At 54.2% G+C, this 21,533-nt stretch overlaps 1 protein-coding gene across 1 annotated transcript in view; it reads right to left on the bottom strand.

Moving 5' to 3' along the window:
* Positions 1-21,533, bottom strand: part of unc13d (unc-13 homolog D (C. elegans)) — a 653,595-nt gene that overhangs the window by 18,720 nt on the left and 613,342 nt on the right. The window contains exons 20-21 of the mRNA XM_072481965.1: positions 17,911-18,031; positions 3,570-3,713 (exon numbers count right to left, since the gene is read on the bottom strand). Of these exons, the coding sequence (XP_072338066.1) occupies positions 3,570-3,713; positions 17,911-18,031 (265 nt within the window). The remainder of the gene's footprint in view (positions 1-3,569; positions 3,714-17,910; positions 18,032-21,533) is intronic.

The following is a 21,533-nucleotide window of genomic DNA, read 5'->3' on the forward strand; positions in this document are numbered from 1 at the left end:
AAGAGACTCCAGGATGGTATGTTGCCTCCCTGGTGCCAGGGTCCAGGATGTCTCCGAACGGGTAGAGGGCATCCTGAAGGGGGAGGGCAAACAGGCAGAGGTCGTTGTACATATTGGTACTAACGACATAGGCAGGAAGGGGCATGAGGTCCTGTAGCAGGAGTTCAGGGAGCTAGGCAGAAAGTTAAAAGACAGGACCTCTAGGGTTGTAATCTCGGGATTACTCCCTGTGACACGTGCCAGTGAGGCTAGAAATAGAAAGATAGAGCAGCTAAACACGTGGCTAAACAGCTGGTGTAGGAGGGAGGGTTTCCGTTATCTGGAACACTGGGAGCTCTTCCGGGGCAGGTGTGACCTATATAAGAAGGACGGGTTGCATCTAAACCGGGGAGGCATAAATATCCTGGCCGCGAGGTTTGCTAGTGTCACACGGGAGGGTTTAAAGTAGTATGGCAGGGGGGTGGGCACGGGTCAGAAGGTGAGAGCATTGAGGGAGAACTAGAGAATAGGGACAGTGGGGCTCTGAGGCAGAGCAGACAGGGAGAAGTTGCTGAACACAGCGGGGCTGGTGGCCTGAAGTGCATATGTTTTAATGCAAGAAGTATTACGGGTAAGGCAGATGAACTTAGAGCTTGGATTAGTACTTGGAACTATGATGTTGTTGCCATTACAGATACCTGGTTGAGGGAAGGGCAGGATTGGCAGCTAAACGTTCCAGGATTTAGATGTTTCAGGCGGGATAGAGGGGATGTAAAAGGGGTGGCGGAGTTGCGCTACTGGTTAGGGAGAATATCACAGCTGTACTGTGGGAGGACACCTCAGAGGGCAGTGAGGCTATATGGGTAGAGATCAGGAATAAGAAGGGTGCAGTCACAATGTTGGGGGTTTACTACAGGCCTCCAAACAGCCAGCGGGAGATAGAGGAGCAGATAGGTAGACAGATTTTGGAAAAGAGTAAAAACAACAGGGTTGTGGTGATGGGAGACTTCAACTTCCCCAATATTGACTGGGACTCACTTAGTGCCAGGGGCTTAGATGGGGTGCAGTTTGTAAGGAGCATCCAGGAGGGCTTCTTAAAACAATATGTGGACAGTCCAACTAGGGAAGGGGCGGTACTGGACCTGGTATTGGGGAATGAGCCCGGCCAGGTGGTAGATGTTTCAGTAGGGGAGCATTTCGGGAACAGTGACCACAATTCAGTAAGTTTTAAAGTGCTGGTGGACAAGGATAAGAGTGGTCCTAGGATGAATGTACTAAATTGGGGGAATGCTAATTATAACAATAATAGGCGGGAACTGAAGAACATAGATTGGGGGTGGATGTTTGAGGGCAAATCAACATCTGACATGTGGGAGGCTTTCAAGTGTCAGTTGAAAGGAATTCAGGACCGGCATGTTCCTGTGAGGAAGAAGGATAAATACGGCAATTTTCTGGAACCTTGGATAACGAGAGATATTGTAGGCCTTGTCAAAAAGAAAAAGGAGGCATTTGTCAGGGCTAAAAGGCTGGGAACAGGCGAAGCCTGTGTGGAATATAAGGAAAGTAGGAAGGAACTTAAGCAAGGAGTCAGGAGGGCTAGAAGGGGTCACGAAAAGTCATTGGCAAATAGGGTTAAGGAAAATCCCAAGGCTTTTTACACATACATAAAAAGCAAGAGGGTAGCCAGGGAAAGGGTTGGCCCACTGAAGGATAGGCAAGGGAATCTGTGTGTGGAGCCAGAGGAATTGGGCGAGGTACTAAATGAATACTTTGCATCAGTATTCACCAAAGAGAAGAAATTGGTAGATGTTGAGTCTGGAGAAGGATGTGTAGATAGCCTGGGTCACATTGAGATCCAAAACGACGAGGTGTTGGGTGTCTTAAAAAATATTAAGGTAGATAAGTCCCCAGGGCCTGATGGGATCTACCCCAGAATACTGAAGGAGGCTGGAGAGGAAATTGCTGAGTCCTTGACAGAAATCTTTGGATCCTCACTGTCCTCAGGTGATGTCCCGGAGGACTGGAGAATAGCCAATGTTGTTCCTCTGTTTAAGAAGGGTAGCAAGGATAATCCAGGGAACTACAGGCCGCTGAGCCTTACTTCAGTGGTAGGGAAATTACTGGAGAGAATTCTTCGAGACAGGATCTACTCCCATTTGGAAGCAAATGGACGTATTAGTGAGAGGCAGCATGGTTTTGTGAAGGGGAGGTCATGTCTCACTAACTTGATAGAGTTTTTCGAGGAGGTCACTAAGATGATTGATGCAGGTAGGGCAGTGGATGTTGTCTATATGGACTTCAGTAAGGCCTTTGACAAGGTCCCTCATGGTAGACTAGTACAAAAGGTGAAGTCACACGGGATCAGGGGTGTGCTGGCAAGGTGGATACAGAACTGGCTAGGTCATAGAAGGCAGAGAGTAGCAATGGAAGGATGCTTTTCTAATTTGAGGGCTGTGACCAGTGGTGTTCCACAGGGATCAGTGGTGGGACCTTTGCTGTTTGTAGTATATATAAATGATTTGGAGGAAAATGTAACTGGTCTGATTAGTAAGTTTGCAGACGACACAAAGGTTGGTGGAATTGCGGATAGCGATGAGGACTGTCAGAGGATACAGCAGGATTTAGATTGTTTGGAGACTTGGGCGGAGAGATGGCAGATGGAGTTTAATCCAGACAAATGTGAGGTAATGCATTTTGGAAGGTCTAATGCAGGCAGAGAATATACAGTGAATGGTAGAACCCTCAAGAGTATTGAAAGTCAAAGAGATCTAGGAGTACATGTCCACAGATCACTGAAAGGGGCAACACAGGTGGTAAGGTAGTCAAGAAGGCATACGGCATGCTTGCCTTCATTGGCCGAGGCATTGAGTATAAGAATTGGCAAGTCATGTTGCAGCTGTATAGAACCTTAGTTAGGCCACATTTGGAGTATAGTGTTCAATTCTGGTCGCCACACTACCAGAAGGATGTGGAGAAGAGATTTACCAGAATGTTGCCTGGTATGGAGGGCATTAGCTATGAGGAGCGGTTGAATAAACTCGGTTTGTTCTCACTGGAACGAAGGAGGTTGAGGGGCGACCTGATAGAGGTCTACAAAATTATGAGGGGCATAGACAGAGTGGATAGTCAGAGGCTTTTCCCCGGGGTAGAGGGGTCAATTACTAGGGGGCATAGGTTTAAGGTGAGAGGGGCAAGGTTTAGAGTAGATGTACGAGGCAAGTTTTTTACGCAGAGGGTAGTGGGTGCCTGGAACTCGCTACCGGAGGAGGTGGTGGAAGCAGGGACGATCGTGATATTTAAGGGGCATCTTGACAAATACATGAATAGGATGGGAATAGAGGGATACGGACCTAGGAAGTGTAGAAGATTGTAGTTTAGTCGCGCAGCATGGTCGGCACGGGCTTGGAGGGCCGAAGGGCCTGTTCCCGTGCTGTACATTTCTTTGTTCTTGTCTCATATATTGTCAACAGCAAGATCTTTCTAATGGGCAGAGGGAGGAACAGAGGAAGCCATGTAATGGAAAACCCACCAATGAGAATAATGTGCATATAATGGATTTTATCGGCTGATCCAGAACAACTCAGACTCACCTCAGTTAGCTTGACCATAATGACAAAAGCTTCCTCAGGCTCTGGCCAACTCAGTTCTGTCCAAGTATGTTTGATTTTGGTGAAGCAGGTTGCAATATCCATAGCAGAGGTACTGTGCTTAGTCTTTTCCCCCATTGATTCCAACTGTAGAAACAGTACTTTGAGAGTTAACATTCAAACAGAAGTTATCTGTAAAGAGTATACTTCGTGTCACTGTAATATATATTAGAGGAACAAAATATATATAGACAAATTCAAAGATGCAAGACAATGCTTAGAATGCGAGCATCTTTGAATTTGTCTATATATATTTTTCTGGAACATACCTCTTCATTCACCTGAGGAAGGAGCAGTGCTCCGAAAGCTAGCGTTTGAAACAAACCTGTTAGACTTTAACCTGGTGTTGTAAGACTTCTTACTGTGCTCACCCCAGTCCAACACCGGCATCTCCACACCTTGTTCTTCTTTAGTACTGGTATTATGGTGGCCTTCTTGAAGGAGGTGGGGTCCTCAGAGCGGAGGAGAGGTGGTGAAGATATCTCCGAATACACTCGCCAGCTGCTCTGCGCAGGCTCTGAGTGCTCGCCCAGGAACTCCGTCGGGACCCGTCGCTTTCCGCAGATTCACTTTCAAGAAGGCAGCTCTTACCTCTGAGGCTGTAATAGTGAGTATGGGTGTGTCCAGGGCTGTTGGGGCGGGTGGCACTGATACATTGGCTGACTGCTCAAAGCGGGCATAGAACATGTTCAGATCATCGGGTAGGGATGCTCCAGCCCCAGATATTCCGCCTGGTCTTGCTTTATAGCCTGTGATCTTATGTAGGCCCTGCTATAGTCGTTGTGGGTTAGTGCCATTGGCCTGAGACTCTAGTTTGATGCGGTATTGTCTTTTTGCATCCCTGATGGCTTTCTGTACGTCGTACCTGGATTTCTTATATAGGTCAGGGTCGTCAGACTTGAACGCCTCTGTCAGGAACTTCAGCAGGGAGTGAACCTTTTGGTTGAGCCAGGGTTTCCAATTGGGGATCACCCGTATTGTCTTCTTCGGTACACAGTCCTCGACACACTTACTGATAAAGTCTGTGACGGTGGTTGCGTACTCGTCCAGGTTAGCTGCCGCAGCCTTGAATATGGACCAGTCCACAGTCTCGGTCTCCTCCAGAGGTTCCCAGCATCACAGTACTGAACTGTACTCCAGAACCTGCCGTGTCTCTTAGACAAGTTGTTCCAAATACAGCTACAACACTGGCATCTACCAGGCAATGTGAAAAATTGCCCGATAGCTGCCACCCCAGAGATGAGGAGAGAGTGACTGCCCTTGACATTAAGGCAGCATTTGACTGCGTTTGGCATCAAGGAGCCCTAGCAAAACTGGAGTCAATGGGGATTGGGGGACACCCTCTGATTGGAGTTATACCATGCTGGGTATCTGTAGACTCACGTTAGCAGTTCACAAAAGACAAGGTGGAGCTGAATCAACCCCAATCACAAAGGCAATTTGTACACAAGAAAAAGAACAAAACCAAACTGGCCAATTACCGCTCCATCAGTCAACTGTCAATCATCAGTAAAGTGATGGAAGGGTGCTATCAAGCAGCACTTACTCAGCAATAACCTGCTCACGGACGCTCAGTTTATGTTCCGCCAGCATCACTCAGCTCCTGACTTCATTACAGTCTTGGTTCAAACATGGACAAAAGAGCTGAACCCCAGAGGTGAGGAGAGAGTGACTGCCCTTGACATAAAAGCAGCATTTGACTGTCTTTGGCATCAAGGAGCCCCAGCAAAACTGGAGTCAATGGGGATTGGGGACACCCTCTGATTGGAGTTATAACATGCTGGATATCTGTAGACTCACTTTAGCAGCTCACAAAAGACAAGGTGGACCTGAATCAACCCTGATCACAAAGGCAATTTGTGCATGCTGATGTTGGGCTAAATGGCCTGTTTCTCTGTTGTAGATTTTATGCGAGTATTGAAGTTTAAATTAACTTACCTTACAGGAGCATCTCTTGGAGTTTCAGCGGGAGCGGAGGCTGCTGCTGGGTGAGTATTGAAGTTTAAATTAACTTACCTTACAGGAGCATCTCTTGGAGTTTCAGCGGGAGCGGAGTGCGGGGGCTGCTGCTGGGTGAGTATTGAAGTTTAAATTAACTTACCTTACAGGAGCATCTCTTGGAGTTTCAGCGGGAGAGGAGTGCGGGGGCTGTTGCTGGGTGAGTATTTAAGTAAACACTTACCTGGTCCCGTTTCTGTTCCTCTTTGCTGATGTTGTATTTTAAAATTTTTTTATATTTTTTAAGGCGGGAACAGGAAGTTCGACCCGCGGACTTCTGGGAAGTCCCTCACCAATAAATTCTGGTGAAGAGGAAACCCGAGACACTACACGTGTAGTGTCTCCCACCCGCCCTCCTCCTCTTACCTAATAATAAAACCAATTGGTGTGAGGTAAGTACCATATTGTATGATTATTATTATTTTAAAAAAAAATGTAGTTGTTAGCCAGATCTTGGTTGAAAGTTAGAGCGATGGCAGGGAAGAGAGTGCAATGTTCCTCCTGCAGGATGTTTGAGGTGAGGGATGCCGTTAGTGTCCCTGCTGATTTTACCTGCAGGAAGTGCTGCCATCACCAGCTCCTCCAAGACCGAGTTAGGGAACTGGAGCTGGAGTTGGAAGAACTTCGGATCATTCGGGAGGCAGAGGGGGTCATAGATAGCAGCTTCAGGGAATTAGTTACACCAAAGATTGGAGATAGATGGGTAACTGTAAGAGGGACTAGGAAGAAGCAGTCAGTGCAGGGATCCCCTGCGGTCGTTCCCCTGAGTAACAAGTATACCGCTTTGGATACTTGTGGGGGGGGGGACTTACCAGGGGTAAGCCATGGGGTATGGGCCTCTGGCACGGAGTCTGTCCCTGTTGCTCAGAAGGGAAGGGGGGAGAGGAGCAGAGCATTAGTAATTAGGGACTCGATAGTCAGGGGCACAGATAGGAGATTTTGTGGGAGCGTGAGAGACTCACGTTTGGTATGTTGCCTCCCAGGTGCAAGGGTACGTGATGTCTCAGATCGTGTTTTCCGGGTCCTTAAGGGGGAGGGGGAGCAGCCCCAAGTCGTGGTCCACATTGGCACTAACAACATAGGTAGGAAAGGGGACAAGGATGTCAGGCAGGCTTTCAGGGAGCTAGGATGGAAGCTCAGAACTAGAACAAACAGAGTTATCATCTCTGGGTTGTTGCCCGTGCCACGTGATAATGAGATGAGGAATAGGGAGAGAGAGCAATTAAACACGTGGCTACAGGGATGGTGCAGGCGGGAGGAATTCAGATTTCTGGATAACTGGGGCTCTTTCTGGGGAAGGTGGGACCTCTACCAACAGGATGGTCTACATCTGAACCTGAGGGGCACAAATATCCTGGGGGGGAGATTTGTTAGTGCTCTCTGGGGGGGTTTAAACTAATGCAGCAGGGGCATGGGAACCTGGATTGTAGTTTTAGGGTCCGGGAGAATGAGAGTATAGAGGTCAGGAGCACAGATTTTACGTCGCAGGAGGGGGCCAGTGTTCAGGTAGGTGGTTTGAAGTGTGTCTACTTCAATGCCAGGAGTATACGAAATAAGGTAGGGGAACTGGCAGCATGGGTTGGTACCTGGGACTTCGATGTTGTGGCCATTTCGGAGACATGGATAGAGCAGGGACAGGAATGGATGTTGCAGGTTCCGGGGTTTAGGTGTTTTAGTAAGCTCAGAGAAGGAGGCAAAAGAGGGGGAGGTGTGGCGCTGCTAGTCAAGAGCAGTATTACGGTGGCGGAGAGGATGCTAGATGGGGACTCATCTTCCAAGGTAGTATGGGCTGAGGTTAGAAACAGGAAAGGAGAGGTCACCCTGTTGGGAGTTTTCTATAGGCCTCCAAATAGTTCTAGGGATGTAGAGGAAAGGATGGCGAGGATGATCCTGGATAAGAGCGAAAGTAACAGGGTAGTTATTATGGGAGACTTTAAATTTCCAAATATTGACTGGAAAAGATATAGTTCGAATACATTAGATGGGTCGTTTTTTGTACAGTGTGTGCAGGAGGGTTTCCTGACACAATATGTTGACAGGCCAACAAGAGGCGAGGCCACGTTGGATTTGGTTTTGGGTAATGAAACTGGCCAGGTGTTGGATTTGGAGGTAGGAGAGCACTTTGGGGACAGTGACCACAATTCGGTGACGTTTACGTTAGTGATGGAAAGGGATAAGTATACACCGCAGGGCAAGAGTTATAGCTGGGGGAAGGGCAATTATGATGCCATTAGACGTGACTTGGGGGGGATAGGCTGGAGAAGTAGGCTGCAACACTGGATAAGTGGAGCTTGTTCAAGGATTAGCTACTACGTGTTCTTGATAAGTACGTACCGGTCAGGCAGGGGGGAAGGCTTAGGAGCGAGGGAACCGTGGTTTACCAAAGAAGTGGAATCTCTTGTTAAGAGGAAGAAGGAGGCCTATGTGAAGATGAGGTGTGAAGTTTCAGTTGGGGCGATGGATAGTTACATGGTAGCGAGGAAGGATCTAAAGAGAGAGCTAAGACGAGACAGGAGGGGACATGAGAAGTATTTGGCAGGTAGGATCAAGGAAAACCCAAAAGCTTTCTATAGGTATGTCATGAAAAAGCGAATGACTAGGGTAAGAGTAGGACCAGTCAAGGACAGGGATGGGAAGTTGTGTGTGGAGTCTGAAGAGATAGGCGAGATACTAAATGAATATTTTTCGTCAGTATTCACTCAGGAAAAAGATAATGTTGTGGAGGAGAATGTTGAGACCCAGGCTATTAGAATAGATGGCATTGAGGTACGTAGGGAAGAGGTGTTGGCAATTCTGGACAGGCTGAAAATAGATAAGTCCCCGGGGCCTGATGGGATTTATCCTAGGATTCTCTGGGAGGCCAGGGAAGAGATTGCTGGACCTTTGGCTTTGATTTTTATGTCATCATTGGCTACAGGAATAGTGCCAGAGGACTGGAGGATAGCAAATGTGGTCCCTTTGTTCAAAAAGGGGAGCAGAGACAACCCCGGCAACTATAGACCAGTGAGCCTCACGTCTGTAGTGGGTAAAGTCTTGGAGGGGATTATAAGAGACAAGATTTATAATCATCTAGGTAGGAATAATCTGGGGCGAAATTCTCCGCTATCGGCGCAAAGTCCGCCGATCGGCGCAAAAAACGGCGCAAATCCGACTTGCGTCACGCCGGAAAAATGGTTCAAAAGTCTCCGGCCCAAAATGGGCTAGCAGCGACGTGACGGGACCTGCGCTTGCGCCGATCGGCGCTTGCGCCGATCAAACACGCTGTGACGGCTCATAAGGACGCGCTGCTCCCCCGCACCCGACCGGAACAACCGACCGGAACACCCGACTGGCTGGCTGGCCGCCGCTCAGCCCCGAGGTTCCAGTCACGGGATGTGGAGGTGCTCCTGGCCGCAGTGGAGCAGAGGAGGGAGGCCCTGTATCCCGGGCACGGCCGCAGAGTTGCCCCACGCCACAGCCGGCGTCTGTGGAGGGAGGTGGCAGAGGCCATCACCGCTGCGGCCCTGACACCACGGACAGGCACCCAGTGCCACAAGAAGGTGAACAACCTTGTCAGAGCAGGCAGGGTGAGCCTCCCCCCGCCCGATATCCATATCCCCCCTCCCCCATATCCCCCCCTCCCCATATCCCCCCTCCCCCATATCCCCCCTTCCCCATATCCCCCATATCCCCCCTCCCCCATATCCCCCCTCCCCCATATCCCCCCTTCCCCATATCCCCCATATCCCCCTCCCCCATATCTTCCATATCCCCCCTCCCCCATATCCCCCTTCCCCATATCCCCCATATCCCCCCTCCCCATATCCCCCCTCCCCCATATCCCCCCTTCCCTATATCCCCCATATCCCCCCTCCCCCATATCCCCCCTCCCCCATATCCCCTCCCCCATATCCCCCATCCCCCATATCCCCCCTCCCCCATATCCCCCCTCCCTCATATCCCCCCTCCCCATATCCCCCCTCCCCATATCCCCCCTCCCCCATATCCCCCCTCCTCATCCCCCCTCCCCATATCCCCCATCCCCCATATCCCCCATATCCCCAAGTGAATCCAGCCCTAACCTTAACCTCTGCAATGCAGGCGCAACCGATGGCGTGCATTCATAGACCTGCCTAACACTGTTGCCTTTTACCCCTGCCACCACCCCCACCCACCCCCCCGCCCCAGGAGAAGTGTGCACACAACAATAGGGAGCATGTGAGGACTGGAGGAGGCCCCGTTGATGAGAGGCCACTGACCGAACATGAGGAAAGGGCCCTGGAACTGGCTGGCGGACCTGAGGACCAGGAGGTTGCTGATGCAGAGGTCGGGGGCGTACTAGCAAGTGAGCCACCGACAGCCCGTCCCCATATCCCCCCCATCCCCATATCCCCCCTCCCCCATACCACCTGATCACTGCCTGCGTGTCTAACCATGCATGCTTCATTGTGTATTGCAGGAGCAAACGTCGAGGCACCCATCCCCGCAGATGCAGACCGCCCGCAGGATGCCCCTCGGAGACCACGGGAGACGGAGAGACCCGGACCCTCTGGCATGCGACGCCCGCAGGATGCCCCTCGCACACCACGGGGGACGGAGAGACCCGGACCCTCCGGCATGCGACGCCCGCAGGATGCCCCTCGCACACCACGGGAGACTGAGAGACCCGGACCCTCCGGCATGCGACGCCCGCAGGATGCCCCTCGCACACCACGGGAGACGGAGAGACCCGGACCCTCCGGCATGCGACGCCCGCAGGATGCCCCTCGCACACCACGGGAGACGGAGAGACCCGGACCCTCCGGCATGCGACGCCCGCAGGATGCCCCTCGCACACCACGGGAGACGGAGAGACCCGGACCCTCCGGCATGCGACGCCCGCAGGATGCCCCTCGCACACCACGGGAGACGGAGAGACCCGGACCCTCCGGCATGCGACGCCCGCAGGATGCCCCTCGCACACCACGGGAGACGGAGAGACCCGGACCCTCCGGCATGCGACGCCCGCAGGATGCCCCTCGCACACCATGGGAGACGGAGAGACCCGGACCCTCCGGCATGCGACGCCCGCAGGATGCCCCTCGCACACCACGGGAGACGGAGAGACCCGGACCCTCCGGCATGCGACGCCCGCAGGATGCCCCTCGCACACCACGGGAGACGGAGAGACCCGGACCCTCCGGCATGCGACGCCCGCAGGATGTCCCTCGCACACCACGGGAGACGGAGAGACCCGGACCCTCCGGCATGCGACGCCCGCAGGATGTCTCTTGGAGACCTCGGGAGACGGAGAGACCTGGAGCAACAGGGAGACGACGCCCCCGTCACGTGCGGGTGCGACGACGTGGTGTGCGAGGGGCACTGGGTGTGCCACCCAGCGACGAGGGGGGCAGCCGCAGGCCCCCGTCACAGCCAAACCAGGACACCACTACCCAGGACACCACTACCCAGGACACCACTACCCAGGTCACCACTACCCAGGTCACCACTACCCAGGTCACCACTACCCACGACACCACTACCCAGGACACCACTACCCAGGACACCACTACCCAGGACACCACTACCCAGGACACCACTACCCGGGACACCCCTACCCGGGACACCCCTACCCGGGACACCCCTACCCGGGACACCCCTACCCGGGACACCCCTACCTGGGACACCCCTACCCGGGACAGCACTACCCAGGACAGCACTACCCGGGACAGCACTACCCAGGAAGATGAAATACCGGACAGTGACTCAGAGTGGATGGGTGGAGACGAACCCCCACCCCAAAGTGCCATGGACTCAGAGTGGGACGAAGAGCACGACACAACTCCACTGCTGTCACCAACACCTTCCACCATCGCAGAAACACTCACCTCGGTTGGGCACTTTAGTGATGAGGCGTCTGGTACACTCACTGGTGCGCACAACACAGCCGTCCCGGTACAGCAGGTGGAGGTAGGAGCAGCAGAGGGGCCGGGCGGTCGGAGGGCAGCCCAGCCCAAGCGAACATCTGCCGCCCAGATAGATCCCGGGTTCCTGGTGTTACCACACCCACACATAGATCCGATGCAACCACCGACCCGGAGACAAGCGAAGAGGGTGACGGCCGGCTTGTGGCGGCTGCAGTCGCAGGTGGAGGAGTCCACCCGCATCCAGGAGCTGGAAGTGGTGCCGGTCATGCGTGCCACCCAGGCCGACACCGCACGGGTGGCGTCCGCGGTGGAGGCAATGGGTGCGACGGTGTCAGACATGGGGAACGGTTTGCGAGGCCTGGGGCCTTCCGTGCAGGCGGCGTCTGTGGCCCAGGACATGGCTGCCCTCTCACAGGAGGCCATGACCAAGTGCCAGCGCCAGATGGCAGAGGCGCTCAACGCCACGGCCCAGTCTCAGCAGGCCATAGCCCAGTCTCAGCAGGCCATAGCCCAGTCTCTGCAGGCCATGGTCCAGTCTCTGCAGGCCATGGCCCAGTCTCTGCAGGCCATGGCCCAGTCTCAGCAGGCCATCGCTGAGGGCATCGGCGCCAGTGGCCATGTGCGAGCCGGCGTCACACAGTCACAGACAGGGTTTGCCAACCCCCTGGGCTCCATGGCTGCAAACCGTCCCAGGTGCATCGGGTGGGCAACGGGCAGGACAGGCTGGCAGCTCGCCATCCCAGTCGCCCGGGCCGCAGCCTGGCCCATCTAGGCCAGGACGCCCCAGGAAACGGTCGCCAAAGTGATCCTGTGTCAGAGGGCAGGAATCACAGGAGTCCACCTCCAGTTCTGCTGTACCGTCTGGGGAACCACGTAGACGTAGTCAAAGGGCCCGTAAGGCCAAACAATTAGACACTGAGTAAGTTGGCACGGGTGCAGGGCACAGATGAGTTTTAGGGGCTAGGGCACGTGCATGAACTCCTTTGGTTATTAAAGTCAATGTTACACCTACAGAAGCTGCCTTTGTGCTCTGTCCAAAGCGTGCGGGGGTGTCATGTACGTTGAGCGCAAGTGTGTGTGTGAGGGGTGGTCTTACCTCAGCCCCAGGTGAGTCTGCCCCCTTCCCCCTGGGCCGCCATCAACATCCCCCTGGGCAGAGGACGGGACCGTGCGCTGCAGTGTCACAGCCGCATGCAGGGATGGTCCGGGTGGATGGTGGTACTGTGGTCATGGGTCAGACGTAGTCCAACGATGTGGAGCCAGGAGCTCATCGCAGGGCGGGTTGTCATCATCCTCCATGGCCTGCAATAGACACGCGTCCACCCGCAACTGTGTGAGCCCGGCCATTGTGCCGCAGGTGGATCGGCAATGGGGGGGGGTGGTGTGCATGCGGGTGGGGTGGGTGGGGTCGGGGAGGGGGGTGAGGGTGCTGGGTGGGTGGATGGGTGGAGGGTGTGGGTGGTCGGCTATTGCCATGGTGTGCGGTCTGTGGCCACACTACCCGATTCCCACGCCCATCTAGTCAGTGAAGCGGGCGGCTATCAGTCTGTCCCGTGCCCGCTGGGCCAGCCGGTAACAGTGGACAGCCACCCGCCTGTGTCTAGCCCGTCTGCCCTGACCATTGCCCCCATCCCCCTCATCTGGGGAGGACTGCGCCTCTTCCTGCTGCTTCTCCACTCCGCCCTCCTCTGCCTGCGGCACATCGCCCCTCTGTTGGGCTATGTGGTGCAGGACGCAGCACACCACAATGATGCGGCCGGCCCTATCTGACCGATACTGGAGGGCGCCCAGAGAGGTCCAGGCACCTGAAACGCATCTTCAGCACGCCAAAGCACCTCTCTATCACTCCCCTTGTCGCTACATGGGCATCATTGTAGCGGTTCTCCGCCTCATTGTGTGGCCTCCGTATAGGCGTCATCAGCCACGATCGCAATGGGTAGCCCCTGTCGCCCAGCAACCAGCCCCTCAGCCGGGGATAGCGTCCCTCGTACATGCCGGGGATGGATGACCGCGACAACACGTATGAGTCGTGTACACTGCCTGGGTGACGGGCGCAGACGTGCAGGATCATCATGTGGTGGTCGCAGACCACCTGTATGTTCATCGAATAGGTCCCCTTCCTATTGGTGAACACGGCCCTGTTATCTGCAGGTGGCCGCACGGCGACGTGCATCCCATCAATCGCGCCCTGGACCATGGGGAACCCGGCCACGGCAGAGAAGCCCACGGCCCGGGCATCTTGGCTGGCCCGGTCCACAGGGAAGCGGATGTAGCGGTGCGCCATGGCATATAGGGCATCTGTCACTGCCCGGATGCACCAATGCACCGATGTCTGCGATATGCCGGACAGGTCCCCACTCGGTGCCTGGAATGACCCCGTTGCATAAAAGTTCAGGGCCACCGTAACCTTGACGGACACGGGGAGAGGGTGTCCCCCGCCAGTGCCACGCGGTGACAGGTGTGCCAGCAGGTGGCAGATGTGTGCCACGGTTTCCCGCCTCATCCGCAGTCTCCTCCTGCATTCCCGGTCCATGAGGTCCTGGTATGACTGCCGGGGCCGGTACACACGGGGCGCCCTCGAGTGCCTCCGTTGCCGTGGGGCCGCGACGTCCTCCTCCCCCTCCTCGTCCTGTCGGTCAGGTGTCCCTCCAGCCTGGGCGGCTGCCGCCTGCCCCTCTGCGGCAGCCTGCGCCGCCTCTCTGGCACGCTCCTCCTCCTCCACCTCATCCAGGGCAACATAGACATTAGCGGCTGCCGCCACGGTGGCCAACATCGCTGGATGATCGGAAAACATGACGGCCTGTGGGGGGGGGGACGACGACATGTCATCATTGCCCATATCCCCTCCTTCCCCCCAGCCAGGTGGCATGGACCACATGGGTCCAACTGTTGGAGGCTGGCACCTGGCCAGGTGGACCAACTCACTAGCCCTCGCATCCCCCTCCCCGGCACGGACGCCCCCATCCCCCTCACCGGCACGGACCCCCCCTCCCCATCCTCCTCCCCGGCACGGACCCCCCCCATCCTCCTCCCCGGCACGGGCCCCCCCCCCATCCCCCTCCCCGGCACGGACCCCTCGCCCCCCCCATCCTCCTCCCCGGCACGGACCCCCCATCCTCCTCCCCGGCACGGACCACCCCCCATCCTCCTCCTCGGCACGGACCCCCCCCCATCCCCCTCCCCGGCACGGACCCCATCCCCCTCCCCGGCACGGACCCCCCCATCCTCCTCCCCGGCACGGACCTCCCATCCCCCTCCCCGTCACGGACCCCCCCCCCCCCATCCCCCTTGCCGGCACGGACCTCCCATCCTCCTCCCCGGCACGGACCCCCCATCCTCCTCCCCAGCACGGACCCCCCCCCTCCATCCCCCTCCCCGGCACGGACCCCCCCATCCTCCTCCCCGGCACGGACCCCCCCCCTCCATCCCCCTCCCCGGCACGGACCCCCCCATCCTCCTCCCCGGCACGGACCTCCCCATCCTCCTCCCCGGCACGGACCCCCCCCCCCATCCCCCTCCCCGGCACGGACCCCTCGCCCCCCCCATCCCCCTCACCGGCACGGACCTCCCATCCTCCTCCCCGGCACGGACCCCCCATCCTCCTCCCCGGCACGGACCCCCCCCATCCTCCTCCACGGCACGGACCCCCCCCCCCATCCCCCTCCCCGGCACGGACCCCATCCCCCTCCCCGGCACGGACCCCCCCCATCCTCCTCCTCCCCGGCACGGATCCCCCATCCCCCTCCCCGGCACGGACCTCCCATCCTCCTCCCCGGCACGGACCCCCCATCCTCCTCCCCAGCACGGACCCCCCCCTCCATCCCCCTCCCCGGCACGGACCCCCCCATCCTCCTCCCCGGCACGGACCTCCCATCCCCCTCCCCGGAAAGGACCCCCCCCCCATCCCCCTCCCCGGCACGGACCTCCCATCCTCCTCCCCGGCACGGACCCCCCATCCTCCTCCCCGGCACAGACCCCCCCATCCCCCTCCCCGGCACGGACCTCCCATCCTCCTCCCCGGCACGGACCTCCCATCCTCCTCACCGGCACGGACCCCCCTCCCGGCACTCCCCCGGAGCCCAGCCCACTCTAACCACCCCCCCCCGCCGCACACACACACACACACAACCCTAGACGCACCTCTCCCCACACATTCAGACTGCGGCCACGCTGGGGGGTCGGAGAATGACGCCCTTTATCAGGGATAGTCAGCATGGCTTTGTAAAGGGTAGGTCATGCCTCACAAACCTTATCGAGTTCTTTGAGAAGGTGACTGAACAGGTAGACGAGGGTAGAGCAGTTGATGTGGTGTATATCATAGAATTTACAGTGCAGAAGGAGGCCATTCGGCCCATCGAGTCTGCACCGGCTCTTGGAAAGAGCACCCTACCCAAGGTCAACACCTTCACCCAATCCCCATAAACCAGTAACCCCACCCAACACTAAGGGCAATTTTGGACACTAAGGGCAATTTATCATGGCCAATCCACCTCACCTGCACATCTTTGGACTGTGGGAGGAAACCGGAGCACCCGGAGGAAACCCACGCACACACGGGGAGGATGTGCAGACTCCGCACAGACAGTGACCCAAGCCAGAATCGAACCTGGGACCCTGGAGCTGTGAAGCAATTGTGCTATCCACAATGCTACCGTGCTGCCCTTTCAGTAAAGGATTTGATAAGGTTCCCCATGGTAGGCTATTGCAGAAAATACGGAGGCTGGGGATTGAGGGTGATTTAGAGATGTGGATCAGAAATTGGCTAGCTGAAAGAAGACAGAGGGTGGTGGTTGATGGAAAATATTCAGAATGGAGTTCAGTTACAAGTGGCGTACCACAAGGATCTGTTCTGGGGCCTTTGCTGTTTGTCATTTTTATCAATGACCTAGAGGAAGGCGCAGAAGGGTGGGTGAGTAAATTTGCAGACGACACTAAAGTCGGTGATGTTGTCGACAGTGTGGAAGGATGTAGCAGGTTACAGAGGGACATAGATAAGCTGCAGAGCTGGGCTGAGAGGTGGCAAATGGAGTTTAATGTAGAGAAGTGTGAGGTGATTCACTTTGGAAGGAATAACAGGAATGCGGAATATTTGGCTAATGGTAAAGTTCTTGGAAGTGTGGATGAGCAGAGGGATTTAGGAGTCCATGTACATAGATCCCTGAAAGTTGCCACACAGGTTGATAGGGTTGTGAAGAAGGCCTATGGAGTGTTGGCCTTTATTGGTAGAGGGATTGAGTTCCAGAGTCAGGAGGTCATGTTGCAGCTGGACAAAACTCTGGTACGGCCGCATTTGGAGTATTGCGTACAGTTCTGGTCACCGCATTATAGGAAGGACGTGGAGGCTTTGGAGCGGGTGCAGAGGAGATTTACCAGGATGTTGCCTGGTATGGAGGGAAAATCTTATGAGGAAAGGCTGATGGACTTGAGGTTGTTTTCGTTGGAGAGAAGAAGGTTAAGAGGAGACTTAATAGAGGCATACAAAATGATCAGGGTTAGATAGGGTGGACAGTGAGAGCCTTCTCCCGCGGATGGAAATGGCTGGCATGAGGGGACATAGCTTTAAACTGAGGGGTAATAGATATCGGAAAGAGGTCAGAGGTAAGTTCATTACGCAAAGAATGGTGAAGCCGTGGAATGCCCTACCTGCAACAGTAGTGAACTCGCCAACATTGAGGGCATTTAAAAGTTTATTGGATAAACATATGGATGATAATGGCATAGTGTAGGTTAGATGGCTTTTGTTTCGGTGCAACATCGTGGGCCGAAGTGCCTGTACTGCGCTGTATCGTTCTATGTTCTATGTAAACCCTTGTCGAATGCCCATAAGGAGATTTCATACTAACCTCGCACAAACCCTTACAGTCAGCCAGCGTACACAGACATCATAGAATAGATATCATAGAATCCCTACAGTGCAGAAGGACGCCATTCAGCCCATCAAGTCTACACCGACCCTATGAAAGACCACTATAGGCCCACTCCCGCACCCTATCCTTGCAACCCCATAACCTCACCTAATCTTTGGACACTAAGGGACAATTTAGCATCGCCATTCCACCTAATCCGTACATCCTTGGACTGTGGGAGGAAACTGGATCACCCGGGGGAAACCCATGCAGACAAGGGGAGAAAGTGCAAACTCCACACAGACAGCAACCGTAGTTGGAATTGAACCCGGGTCTCTGGAGCTGTGAGGCAGCAGTGCTAATCACTGTGCCACATGCCGCCTTTCCCATTTATGATACAGTTCTCAGTTGGAAACCCACTGACCCACCCAGTCCCTAGTTTCTTAGCTGTTTTCCTGCAGTAAACAACAGAGTGATGCTAACTGGGTGGCCCGAACAGAAACCCAGCCACATACACAAACAATAACCATGTTATTTAATCAAGGGTTGTGATACCTGGTCTTTCTTCACAGCCCGTTGCACCATCTCCACCGAGTTGTTGTACACCATCTGTAACCACTTGGGTAAAGGTTCTCGGAACCATTTGTGGAAATCATCCAATGGCAGATAACCTTTACTGAAAAAGACAGGGAACCAAGAGTCAAACATACACCGCGGGCTGAAATTCAGAAGTAGGAGATTTGGTCCCTAATTGATAGATTTTAGCAGGTTTATGGCATCGAGATAATAGTGGTAATCCTGGGACTATTGTGCATGTTGCAAATACTGCTTCAGAGTAGCTGAGGTTTTCCGATTATCCATTCTTGGGATGTGAATGCGACTGGTAATTTATTTATTGTCCATTCCTGGTTTCCCTGGATACAGCTGTCTTGTTGGGCCTCAGTCTAGGCCAACCAACACTGAACCACATTAGTATGGTAAAAACTGCTGCTTTCTTTCATTAAAAGATATTTTAAGACACCTGGCAACTTCACACAACAAGCAAAATACTGCTGATGCTGGAACTCTGAAATAGAACTGAAAATAGCTGCAGACAGAGGAACAAAGTTAACGTTTTGAGTCCGTTGTGATTCTTGTTCAGAGCTGGGGTTTGAGATGCAACAAGTGTTAAGCAAATGCAGAGAGAGGGAAAGAACAAATGGGAAGGTCTGCGATAGGACAAAAAGTAGGAGAGATTAAAGGGATGATGGTGCAAGGCTTTCATGATGGTAATGGGAGAAGTAAAGAAACAAAAGTATCCAGAGAAGGTGTAATGGGGACAGTAGAATCACCATCAACAGCTGAAAAAATGGAGGCCGGGTTTATGATCTGAACTTAGTATTGAGTCTGGAATAAGTGCCTAATTAAAAGGTGTGGTCTTGTTCCTCCAGTTAATGCTGAGCTTTCTGGAAATAGTGCTGGAGGCTGAGGTCAGATAATTAAAATGAGAGCCTACTTGAAACTCAGGACACACTTACAGGGCAGCTTGGTGGCACAGTGGTTAGCACTGCGGTCCCAGGGACCGGGTTCAATTCTGGCCTTGGGTTACTGTCTGTGTGGAGTTTGCACTTCCTCCGCGTATCTGCGTGGGTTTCCTCCGGGTGCTGCAGTTTCCTCCCACAATCTAAAGATGTGCAGGTTAGGTGGATTGGCCATGCTAAACTGCCCTTAGTGTCCAAAAGGTTAAGCGCAGTTACTGGGTTATGGGGATAGGGTGGAGGGGTGGGCTTAAGTAGGGTGCTCTTTCCAAGGGCTGGTGTAGATTCAATGGGCCCTATCGACTCCTTCTGCACTGTAGATTCAACAAAGAACAAAGAACAAAGAAATGTACAGCACAGGAACAGGCCCTTCGGCCCTCCAAGCCCGTGCCGACCATGCTGCCCGACTAAACTACAATCTTCTACACTTCCTGGGTCCGTATTCCCATCCTATTCATGTATTTGTCAAGATGCCCCTTCTTTGATTAGATTAAGGCCATTGGGGAAATGCCAGTTCCAACGGACAAGAAGGCGATTGTATGAACGGTTATGGTGAACTTCATGGGGAAGTTCATTCCCAACTTATCAAGTCGCACACTGGCTCTAAGGAACCTCATAAAGAAAAATGTTGAATTTGAATGGATGTCTGAGCATGCAGCGGAGTGGCAGGACATGAAGTCAGTCCTGACCACTGCTCCACTGTTAACGTTCTATGACTCCCACGAGAGAGATGAAGATCTCCACTGACACCAGCAAACAGGGTATTGGCGCAGTCCCCCTACAGAAGGATGACCATGAGGTGTGGAAACCAATTGCGTATGCGTCTCGATCAATGACTCCCACGGAGCAGAGATACGCGCAAATTGAAAAAGAGTGCCTTGGCATTGTAATAGGCATCACAAAATTTCACAACTATGTATATGGGCTACTGCATTTCATCGTCGAAGCAGATATCAGGTCGTTGGTAAATATCATCAAAAAAGACCTCAATGAGATGTCTCCGCGGTTACAGCGGGCGATGATGAAGCTAAGACGCTATGATTTTGCATTGGTCTATACATCAGGGAAAGACCTAGTTGTGGTGGACACCTTGGGCGGGATTCTCCGCAATCGGCGCGATGTCCGCCGACCGGCGCCAAAAACGGAGCAAATCAGTCCGGCATCGCGCCGCCCCAAAGGTGCGGAATTCTACGCATCTTGAGGGGCCGAGCCCTCACCTTGAGGGGCTAGGCCCGCGCCGGACTGATTTCCGCCCCGCCAGCTGGCGGGATAAGCCTTTGGTGCCCCGCCAGCTGGCGCGGAAATGACTTTGCCATGCGGCGCATGCGCGGGAGCGTCAGCGGCCGCTCACGGCATCCCCGCGCATGCGCAGTGGAGGGGGTCTCTTCCACCTCCGCCATAGTGGAGACCATGGCGAAGGCGGAAGGAAAAGAGTGCCCCCACGGCACAGGCCCGCCCGTGGATCGGTGGGCCCTGATCGCGGGCCAGGCCACCGTGGGGGCACCCCCCGAGGCCAGATCGTCCCGCGCCCTCCCCCAGGACCTCGGAGCCCGCCCGAGCCGCCTTGTCCCGCCAGTAAGAGAGGTGGTTTGATTTTCGCCGGCGGGACAGGCATTCCAGGAGCGGGACTTCGGCCCATCGCGGGCCGGAGAATCGCCGGGGGGGCCCGCCCACCGGCGGGGCGCGATTCTCACCCCCGCCGAATATCCAGTGCCGGAGAAATCGGCAACCGGCAGGGGCGGGATTCACGCCAGCCTCCGGCGATTCTCTGACCCGGCGGGAATCGGAGAATCCCGCCCCTTATCCTGGGCAACCACTGATGCTGAAACATCAGCACCAGAGATAGTCCAAATAGTGGAATCTCAAGCCTCTTTCTTTACTGAGATACTATCGATCTGGCCGAAAACGCATAACCAAAACCAAAACTGAAAAGGATTTGACGCTCTAAAAGGTGAAGAAATACCTAAAAGAATGATGGCCTACTGGATGTCAATCTGCCTTTCGAAATATAAGAGGTGATCGTTCTGCAACAGATGATTTCCTGCTCAAGAGAGATAGGATTGTGGTTCCTGCCGGTTTACTTTTAGGAATTCTGCAGCAGATTCACAAGGGTCATCGGGGTATAGAAAAGAGTCGTAGAAGAGTCATACAGTCGGTGTATTGGCCGGAAATCAACAGAGATATTGACCAACATGTACAAGAATGCACAATCTGCCAGGTGCATGAGCCAGTACAGAGTAGAGAAAGCATGAAAGAGATGGAAATGGTTACCAGTCCATGGAGCAAAGTGGGCATGGATTTGTTTTATTTCCAAGGTCGTGACTATTTAGTGGTCATGGACTATTACTCCAACTATACAGAAGTGATGATGCTGAATGATTCGACTGCCAGATCTATCATAAGGGCAACAAAATCATTTTTTGCAGGCCATAGGATACCTTTAAACATGGTTTGTATTTTTCAAGTTGGGAGTGGACACAGTTTGCAGAGCAATACAACTTCAATCATATTACTTCAAGCCCATGTTATCCTCAGTCAAATGGCAAAGCAGAGAAAGGAGTAGGAATAATAAAGAAATTGTTCCACAAAGCGATTGATGATAATCAAAATCTATCGTTGGCGTACAGAGCAACACCACTGTCAACTGGATTATCACCTGCT

Source organism: Scyliorhinus torazame, chromosome 18 (genome assembly GCF_047496885.1).
Source record: "Scyliorhinus torazame isolate Kashiwa2021f chromosome 18, sScyTor2.1, whole genome shotgun sequence".
Classification (NCBI taxonomy): Eukaryota; Metazoa; Chordata; class Chondrichthyes; order Carcharhiniformes; family Scyliorhinidae; genus Scyliorhinus; species Scyliorhinus torazame.